The sequence below is a fragment of the Pavona decussata genome, unplaced genomic scaffold (assembly GCF_977016875.1).
Source record: "Pavona decussata unplaced genomic scaffold, jaPavDecu1.1 SCAFFOLD_11, whole genome shotgun sequence".
NCBI lineage: Eukaryota > Metazoa > Cnidaria > Anthozoa > Scleractinia > Agariciidae > Pavona > Pavona decussata.
In genome coordinates, this window is record NW_028145434.1 from 1,701,514 (window position 1) to 1,712,482 (window position 10,969).

General features: G+C 40.7%; 1 protein-coding gene across 1 annotated transcript; it reads right to left on the reverse strand.

The window, feature by feature from the left end:
* Positions 1-11: 11 nt before the first annotated feature.
* LOC146488147 (uncharacterized) lies at positions 12-10,589 on the reverse strand (the record flags this gene model as incomplete). The annotated part of the gene is made up of 6 exons (XM_085120680.1): positions 12-408; positions 1,199-1,420; positions 3,376-3,581; positions 4,462-4,684; positions 6,602-6,839; positions 7,529-10,589. Coding segments are annotated over 6 exons (4,164 nt in total), but the record flags the coding sequence as incomplete, so codon positions are not given.
* Between the last annotated feature and the right edge of the window lie 380 nt (positions 10,590-10,969).

The following is a 10,969-nucleotide window of genomic DNA, read 5'->3' on the forward strand; positions in this document are numbered from 1 at the left end:
TTCTAACTGTATTTTTCTTTTTCTTTTTGTTGTTGTTGTTGTTGTTTTGTTTTATTTTTTCTGGGGTTTCTTTTGGTTATCTTTAACGTGAAAGAGATTTGACACTGTCGGCTACCAGATTATTTGCTGGAGTAAAACAGCCAAGAATGTGAATCGGTTAGAAGCATAGAAAGTCTTTCTTGGAGTGGACGTCGCTACGAAAAGAAATCTAAGCGAAGAAGTTTCATTTTCCGTAGACGATGGTGTTGGTTGTGTGAAAATGTACACACATACATGCATGCCAAACGCCAGTTCCAATCAGACGTCTGTTTGTAGGTGGCCTTCACTGTCTTACGGCTTAAGCGTCTCTCAGTCAAGAACCTTCGCTTGGTTCTACCGGTCTTTACAGCTGACATGTTTCCTTTCTTCCTATGAATGAACAGTAAATGGACAAAGCATTTTTCATTATTAATTGATCAAGAACCTTCCATTTACATCAACAAAGCAGGTGGGCAGAAGAAATATGTTTAACGACCGTTTGAAATACGCGTGCCGTGCCGTGCCGTGCCAGTTTTCGGACAGAGTAGCTCAATTTCATCTACAGCGGTTAAGGGTGACCTGAGGCACTGTTATGCAGTCCTTGAGTCATTCCGTTTAGAGTAATTACTATGATTTGCTCTAAAAATTGAGCCTTCGCGTAAGAAGGGGGCAGGAGTGGTTGTGCGAGTAAGCGCAATCATAATCGCGAACATTTCTTAAGGAAAATTCACAAAGTCGAAATTAAAATATGGCTAACTTCGTCTCATCAATTCTCCGTGATTGAACCAAGAACACTACGATTAGAATTAATAATTCTCAAAAACAGTGAGAACGGAAGCTCCTTTAACCAGCTTTGGTCACCACTCGCCCGAAAAAGATACATTTCACCGTAACAATCCCAAATCAGTCTCCAAATCGTCAACTACAACGCAAAACCTCTTCTGAAAAGTAACCTAAACCACTCCCCCCTCCCACTCCATCCCTTCCTCTCGCCCCAAAACAATGCTGGTTTATCTCAATTGCCCTTTTTCGACTGAGTTGCCCATTTGACCCTACATTGAGAGAGTTTTTGGGACTGGCTGTACCTCCTGGTGTACTCTGTGGCGGGTATGGCTGTATCCCTCAAAGGGGCTTTAATTCTGAACAATGGACCAGAGCTCTACTTTAAATTTTACCGTACCTTTGATAATTTTCCCACACGATTGGCTTTTGCACGCGTTCGATGCTGGTGATCACGGCGCTCCACTTGATCGTCTTCCTAAGCTGCTTCTCCACTTCTGTAAACTCAAGAGAGTGCGGTGCTATAGGAACGCGTACATTTTGCATGTCAGATGGCATTGGAACCCAAAGTTTCCTTGAATTTGTCCTCCGTTTCCCCTTAGCCGGCAATGACACCTGGGACCTACAACAGAAACAGATTTGATCAATCCTCTAGTATCTAGTGTTCAAAGAAGACAGCTAGAAATTGCTAGGCATCTACAGTACCCTACAGCAGAAAAACATTTTACCAAAGTAACCTTTATTCACCTGAAATGCACAGGACCTTAACGACGCATTCAACATTCAAGTTGTTACACAGCGGACGCGCAACAAACGTACCTAGCTGTTGTCTGGCAACATGCGGAAGTGTCGTGTGAATAGGTTGTGAGTTATAAAGTCTTGAGAAATTAGGATCATAATTTTCTAAATAAAATCAACGTTGCATTTTTTTTGTTCTTTGCCTGTTCCTAGATCTCATGCCGATTGAAGGCGATTTCAGCCAGTGATCGGGTCAGCCTAAAAGCAGGCAAATGAAAAAAGCCGAATATAAAAATGAAACACAAACAGTGACTTTACTGACAGACACGTTTACGGTTTCCTATTTTTCCTTGTGAGTTTAGATTGTACGCTTTCATAGAGTGGTCGCTTTTTTTATGTGGAGAGTGAAATCTGTTGTGGTAATCGTTCCATCGAAGGGTATCAGCTCGACTATCATACGGAATGTGTAAGCTGTCCAATTTATTTACAAAACTTCGCAATTTCTGCCTTTTGAAACACTTTCACTGTGTTCCTACACAATCTTTGTAATTCTTTGGATTACAACACCTCCGCGTGCGACATAGACGAAACGCGGCGGCGATTACAATTGAATTCCAATTGAGGCGAGCATAAAGTTGTTTAGTTGGCTCCATTACATCGCAGGTGGGTGAGAACAGGGTCTTTGCTGCTGAAATTAACGATCCGCTTTGAATAGACAAATTTCAATATATTAAATTCTAGCTTGGCTACGAGGCTTAAGGGAATAAAACAACCAAAGGTACATTAAGTTAAGAGACGAATAATGTAATTTAATTTTGTCTTATTCCCATACGCCTCGTAGCTAAGCTAGAATTTCAATATATTGAGATATTAACCTGAGAACATCTCATTTCTTTTTCCAATTGCTTGCGCAAGTACTAGAATAACACTGAATTTTTTCTCACACATCATAACAGTTGGTGAATTACTTGACGGGAATAATCTCCGACCGATCCAGACTTTTGCGTCCACCAGGGGAACGTAAAAAAACGAAGAAATCAATAATGTGGTAGCATGCACCTCTTCTTTCCCCTCCCTCCCCCTCCCCTTCATCCAATGCGTCTTGCTAGCCCTAATGTCCCCTTTTCCTCCGTTTGGTGTCTGCCACAAAGCTTAGTTGGGGACCAGATTACATAAATTTTACGACTGTTCTTGAATTATTTTAACTAAAAGTAAAAGATGTTTAGCGGCGTCACTCACTAACACGGTAAAGTTAAGGTGTCTTTTAGACCTGTGGTTTCATTGGCATGAAGTGGATAAGAAAACCAACAGTCCATCACTGTTGGGATGCCAATTTGTTATGTTTCCTTACTGGAACTCATGTGTTCCACCTACCACCCCTGGCTGGATCCGACTAAACTGTGGAGCCAATGGAAAGGTAAATTGTTGCTTTATAAGAACAAGAACCCTGGGACACGACTGTGCCCCAATTGTATGTCAAGTGTCAGTAACCATGAGACCATTACGTGTGTACTAATTATAATTTGGCGGAGATCACCCTTGATATCCATGAAATCTTCCTGGGCATGATTAAAGTACCTTTGCGGAAAGTTGATTCTCCGAGGCACTGACATGTCGCCCCCAAACACAAGTCTGCACGCAATGGTCTTAAGCATAGTGGCACTTCACTCACGTTTCTCAGCTCTAAGTTCCATTGCGCCGTCAAATTAACAAGTTACTGAAATGGTTTAGCGTCCCAAAGGTAAACTATGATAATAAACTGCGCCGAAATCGGTCCGATCTCCGAACACCAAAGGTGAACACCTCCTTATAGAAACAACGCACATTTTCCTTACGTACTCTTTGAGTTTACGGACATCATCTTCAGATATAACCTTTGCAGGTCTTCTTCTCACGTTTGTTGTGGTTCCGTTTTTCAAGCTTGTCTGGCTCATATCGGATGCTGGATGAAAGCTCAACGCGTAACCCTGGCCAGCAAACCGAAACTTGAACCCGGGTCTCTTATTTAAGAAGGCTTCTTCTATAGGTCGTTGAAGATCTCTGCCCTATAAATGCAAACTACGCTTCAGTGATTATCTTCGTAAAAATAATGCAAATCCCGCAGTAAATTTTCCAGGAGTGCAAGAAAAGGTTTGCTTACAGGAGGTTTCTTAATCACTTGATTAATTTCCGGCAATTAATTATACAAGTTGAAGTCACTTATTGACAGGTATAGTATTTCCTTAAACATGGACCCCGATTGCAGAGGAAACCTGTGCTGGCCAAGCCGTCAGTGAGACTGAGTTGTCAACATTGCATAGTCCGTGTGGAAAAACAAAATAGAATATTGACAGAAAAACTTCACATTTGCATTGTGACAAAAAGCTGCTAAAGACATCTCAAAGTTCTTACCGCTGAATTGCAATATTTCGAATTTCACTTCAAAACTTTAATTATGATTCCAGTAATCCAGTAAATGCCATATATTATAGTAACTCTGTGATCAAATACTCTTGATGTGTCTATAAAGGCATACAAACGAGGCGAAATGGTCAAGAGAATGTGCAAGAATGACCCAGTAATCTCGAGTTTCTATGCCAAGTCGCTGACAACTGCAAGGACAGCTATTTACCCATGGCCAAAAAATAACAGGCAAAGGCTTGGCTAAATATATATATTACTGAACTGCAATTTGATTTCAACGATTAAGATCTAAACCTGCAACATTACTTCTTTGTTTTTGTCGTAAAAAGATCCGGCGACTGTTATCATCTGATAACCACCGTCGGATTGTGTACCAAGTAACGTGTTTTGTCCAAGAAGAACGTGCGGAAATCAAAGGTTCGTTATAAGTGACGATATTGGGCCGAGTCAAGCATGGATTAACAGATATCCAATTCATCACCAGAACAGTATCAGCCTTTTTAAAACCTATATTCCACTCACATAGTTGTCTTGATCATATTCTTTCCAAATTCCCCGTTCCTCCTTGCAATACCAAATCCACTGCGTTGCCATAGCGTTACCAGGATCGATGACATAAGAATCAGTAGACAGACGCCTTAAATCGGCGATTATTTCATACTCTTGATCGTTCTGTAGGACCAGAAGCTTGTGATCTAGCAAAAATTTAACTTCATGTTGCTCTTTCAGCAGAATAGATTCCCCGCTAAAGAACAAAAAAGATGCATCTAAGGTAAGGTAAATGTACGTACCCCGAATAAATATTTGATTTTCGAGGTAAAATAGAAAGAATATTATCGCTGTTCTTTAAAAGCTACATACTACATTTTCATGGACTGTTGTTGAGCAGCCGTGACGAGCATACAAAATTTTGGTTCATCTTGTTTTAAACGCGTTATTTTATGTAAAGAACGCTTAATCTTATGTAAAGTATTAAATGGATAAGGGGGTTAGTTTCTAGATAAACTCAGGTGCTGCGTCGGTGGGGAGTAGAAATGAATGTTTGGTTTATCCGACAGAGTTGATGACCAAAGGTAAAAAGTCAACTGTAAAGTGGTTCGATCTCTTTACGTTGCGCATTTTCAGGGTACCAACAAAAAGCAATGGTCTCTGTGAGTTTGAGTCATAACTTTTCATAACGATTTCACGCGCAGCAATTTTCCTTCCTTTGTTCATAAGAATGGTGTGTTTGCACACTTGTTTGATGTGATGTCCTGTATAAGTAAATTAAAATGTTCCTTTGTTACTGTACACGCGAGATGTTGGGTAGTAATTGAGTTAATTTATTTTGTTGACAGTTTGCGATATGACGCGGTATATTTTTTTTATGTAAAGCATCAACGTTTAATTTTCGGGTGTCCTAATCATCATCTTTTAGACTTCACAAAAGAACGGAAGACCCCACAACCAGGAGTACCCAACGGGACCGCTCCTCAGATTATCCTCTCCTCGGACTGAAATTCTGCTAGCTGGAAACTTAGTAGGGGACTAAAATCCTGGCAAATAAATTACCCAAATGTTTTTTCGTTGCTGTGACACTTTCTTTCATGTCGTCCCTGGCTAGAGACAACAATTAACGCTTCCTCTCTAGCTTCATACTGCTTTTTACGATATAATCTGGTTAATTTAGTTGTAGGATATTTTTGGCTGGAACGCGCCAGGTAGTGTACAACTGTGGCGTGACAAAGGAGACGTATGTAACGTTTTAAACTGTGCGTCAATGATTAAAACTTTGCCAGCTCGAGATGATTCTGTTCTTTATGATTTAGTGTCATTTTTCGAGATGAAACAGACCAGTTCATTTATATTGCTGATGGTTTCCACATGATTCGCGCTCTTGGTTGAGTGTCTTCAAAATGGCTGCTTTGACTGCTTTCCTATTTTGTTCTTTGCACATTCTCGAGAATAATCTACTGCATGTGGAACATCATATTGGTGATTTCTTGGTAAGTAGTTTTTTTTTTCAATTTCAAGCGAGGACGCTTAAGAATTTGCTCATTTACCAGCCTTTGTGTTTTCTATGTTCAATTTTAGCACACCAGTAGTCTGTTCACCAAGCGAGGTTTTCAGCGGAAGTAACTGCATCCACAACGGGTAAAAGTTCATTGTTGTAGTTCATTTTCTGCAAATTCCAGAAATATTACACTATACTTTGATCACTTCAATCCGAACAAATACTGCAATCACCAAGCTCTGGTTTAATAAGGGTTGCATTAAAAGTGCAAATAAAGAAGAAAAAAACACATCCTGCATGAGTTAGAGTAATAACCTGCATTGAGAAAAAAAGAAGTAACTGGAACTACAATACTCCCGCCGCACCCTTAGTAGGATGCCCTGTAAACACCTGAGACTGGTTACATAAAACGTTTTTAAGATAACACGGATGTTAACGATTGCTCTCAAACAACAACCTGTTGTTTTTTTTGCAACTATACTTACAGGTTCCCGTCATCTTAACATGATTTTGCAACCCAGCTAAGTGCCTAAGGGCCAAAGGCGACGCCCTATAGTCACTATAATCTTTGATTACTACCAGTTTTACTTAGCGTAAGGTGTGTTGCATATAACATATTATTGAAAATTCGTATAATCGAACTAAGTTGATATCACAAGTACGCCTAACCTTTCAAAAGAAATCTGAACATTGGTGGCTGTGCATTCCTCTAACATCACATTGCAGTAAAGTCTCTCCACTTTCTCGTTGTCTTGTTCATTAAAACTCCTCCACTCGCCATCTGACTTATACTGCCAGTGGAAAGGCAAAGGGCAATGATGTCCTCCACACTTGAAGCCCTTTTTGCATTTGCCAAGAAGAAAATCGGAGCAGATGGGTTCGTCTGGCGTATCTTGATGAATGCGATCTTTTAATACAAATATACATGTTGTTCTCCTAACTAAATATTCCAGAAATTATTTGTAAAACATGTTGAAAATATCTACTTTCTTCAGCACGTATAGAAAGTTTAGTGAACGAAATCACGTCATTTAAACTTAAAAGAACAGTTCATTCCCAGAAATAACTATTCTCTTGCAAAAAACAAAAGTAACACGATGAAGGAAAAATTAACTTCATCAGGCTAAGAATAAAGAGGGATTAAATATCCGTTTTTCTATAAAAAAAAAAAAAAGAAAGGCCTTTTCCTGAAACACCCATATCCCTTTAACTGAATAAAGGAGAACTTGGATAGGAAACATTCATATACATTTCTACATTGACATCAATGAGGAACGACGTTTGACATGGGCACGCATACGACTGCCTCGGAAAAACCTGAACAATAAATAAACTGCCTTGAGAAATAACACAATTTTGTTACTTTATAATCTTCAAATTTTGCATACAAATGCATCAACAAGGTGACTGTCATTATGGTCCATTGAAAACTGATTTCAAATTTATTGTAGACATGCACTGTAAGAGAGTAAAACGTTATGTACAAGTTTAATTTAGTCTGCAATCAATCGAAAGGCAAATTTTAACAGGAAAAGCCAAAGATAATGATCAATACTCATCATGACTCAACACGTATGCACATTTAAAAACTCTTACCTGTTTCTTTTCTTTTAGTTCTGTCGCCGCAGACCAAAATGATCCTCTTAACCACCTCGTCACTTAAATATTCTATCTGATAACGCTTAAGGACGGACTGGGTGGGTTCAGTATGCATGGCGGATTCATGGTCTAGATCGCATCCATTACCTTCGCTGCAGCACTTCTTCAGGTGGTCGCTGCATATATGTATTCTGTTACACGAACCTCCTTGATGACACATGCCATTGTTGTACTCTAGGCAGGCCTGAGGTGTCGACGAAAGCACAAGTTTGCGTAGCTGCTCATCTGTTAACGTATTAAGCTTAATCTTTGACAGCAAGGCTTTTTCCCTCTCATCTTGAAAGTGATGATTCCGTAAACATGGCGCTCCAAAAACACACGAATCAGTGATGTAGTCCCTGCAGACGTGCAGGTGCGAGCAATTTTCCCTCGTGCACTCGCCATGAAAGGAGCTGTTGTAGCTAAGACAAAGACGTGCCTTTGTAGAGTAAGCATCTACTTGCACAATCATTCCCTGATCGTCTTCAGTGATCAAAAAGCTGCCTGTCTTTTTACGAAACCACGCCTCGATGTTGTTGAAGTTGCCAGGAAATAAATCTGTTCGCTTGGAAATCTTTTCAAAGGAAGCAGAGCAGCCATATTCTTTGCAAAGACACTCAAAGACCTTTACCTCAAACCGCTCAAGACTGGTCACAGGAGCGGTTCCCTTGGAAGAAACTGGAAGGGCACTGTTGCCGTCTTTATCTGCAATTTTCTTGGAGGATGTGTTTTTCCTAGAACCTTTTGAGATCCTGGGTATGCTATCAAAAATTAGAAGCATTTTGAGGACCGTTTTGCTGTCCATACATTTTGGGCCATACTTTTGTAGTGTAGCTGCCGTGTGACGATCGTTAAATGTGCTCTCGTGCTGTAGGCCACAATCCTCTTCATCGCTGCACTGTTTCTTGACAAAACCCTTGCAAATGTGAACCTGGAAGCAAGATAGAGCTCGTGTGCAGCACCCATCGTTATAATCTAGACAGACCTGCGGCGTCGAGAGCTGTAAAACCCTACGAAGCTCGTCATCTGTTAGACCATCCAACTCCATGTAGGAGATGAAATTCCGATCTTCATCGTATTGAAAACTATGATTCCATTGGCATCTAACTCCAAACCTACAGAAACCAGAGATGAACTGCCGACACACATGAAAGTATTGGCAATCCTTCTTTGAACACATCGGCTTAAAACACAAACGTGCCCTGCAACAAAACATGCTGACCTCCAAGATTTTGCCTCCCTCTTCTCTGAGCAAAAAGCTATCTTTCCTAGCTTCAAACCACTTTGCAATATCTTCACACCCACCGGTAAACAAATCTTTTCTCTTTGAGATGGTATCGAAGGACACGGATCCATTATATTCCTTCAAAATGCAACCAAAGATAGCCTTCTTGGATGGAGTACCTTTTTCTGGGTCTTGGACAGAGCTACAAGAACTGGAAACGGATAGCCGTCGCTTGCGCTCCACTGCCTCATCTTTTGTCGCTGTTTGGCTCACCAAATCTTTGCTGCTCGGGGAATCCTTCATATCACGGTCGCTGCCCATTACCCATTTCTTTACAAAATCTTGTGTGGCATCGTCTGTAGGCAGAGAACTAGCATGGACTTCCAGCCCAGCCCTCAGTGTCGGACCGTCTGGCAAGCTGTCCGTAACTGGAGTAGTTTTCTTAGCTGAGTGGATCTTTTTTGCAGAATACGACGACGCTGAGTTCTTCTTCTGTGGTTCTTTGCATGTCCGGCCACGCTCTATCTGTTTTTCCATGTTGTTTTCCTTCGTTTTATCGGTAGTGCCCGAGCTATGTTTGGTCAACTTAGAATCCGACAGCTCTCTCTTAACAGAGGTTGTGTCATCATTATCATAGTGCTTGATGGTCTTGAATCCCAAAATTCCTGATTTATTTTCGTCAGAAGAAGAATTTGAACGGGTTTCATCCTCTTCAACTTGAATGTTCACTAATTTAGCACTATTTTCAAAAGCTGGTGAAGTTGAATTATTTACCAAATTGTTAATAACATTAGGAGCTGCCTTGCAGACTGTCGGCCCTTGTTTTGTCGCCTTACTTTGCACACCTTCCGTATGGGAATGTTCCTGGCTTCCGGTTCCGGACTTTACCAGCGAGTTGCGTTCGGATTCACTCTGCTTGGAACAACCTGCGATGTTACTGCAAGAATCTCCCGAAGATGTCTCACACTGACCTTTTGTTCCGTCACTTACAGCTGTATTGCTCATAATTCCAGTCGAAGCTTGTCCACATGTACTGCTCTGTTTTCCGCCTTCGGCAAAAATTTTCTGGTCCTTTGGAACCAATATATTGCAGCGAACAAACTCAGTGGACATCGACTGATGTGGTACTAGATCGAACTGCTTGAGAATTTGCTTATTGTGGGAATCCGTGAGGTTGTGTGACAAGGAACATTTACAAACCGACCCTTGGACCGTTTGTGAACAAACGTGAAGATAGAAACATTTATCCGAATTACATTCACCTCTCAAATACAACTGACAAACCTGTGGAAGGCTCCAGGCAACAGTATTTTTCAATGTACCGGGCGGGTATTTGTCGAGTCCTAATTTTTTTGTCTTCTCTCCATTTTCTTCACCGAAAAAATTGTGTGAACGGCCACATTTTCCATCGCAATCATCTTCGATAAACTCTTTACAAATGTGCCAGTACTTGCAATTACCTTGTGCCCGACGACAAGAACCTTTCTCAAGATATTGTTGACAAATTTTCTTCTTCAACCGAATTCGCACACCATCGATTTTGCCATCACTCATCACAACGAAAGGCCGATCTCCTTGAATCTTCAGCCAGTTCCTCGCTTCTAGCTCTGATTTTCTGCTTCCCAAAGGCGAAGAATGTTTCAAAAGAGCAGATAAGTCGACAAATCCCCCGCTCCGACAAATAAAATTGAATACTTTCTCTACCAAAACATCATCCACCAGGTTGTTGATCCACGAAAATTCATGGAAATGACAACGGCGGGCGACAATTTTTCCCAAGAAGGGTAACACGGGGGATATTTGTTACTGCCGGATGTTTTCAACAGAGAAGCGCAATCGTGGTTCAACAACCAAGGATAGTTTTCAATACAAGAGCTTCTTTGGGCTCTTTGTTTGCGTTGAAACCGAAATTAAATCACAACTAAGTATATGACATATGCTTATATTGTTATGTCTGTACATGTCGGCCACGTGTCTTTTCAGGAGTCGGCCTGTTTTGTCATGTAAAAGGAAAACAATATTTAAAAAAGTAAAATCTTTATTAATAGGACATCGTATGTGTTATTTTAATTTTGTTCGGAGGATCTTGGACCGAAGCCAATAGAAAATAAAAGAATTAGTATTACCTACGCCAGCATGAAGTACTAAGTGTTAGCATACCCGAACAAAATGGA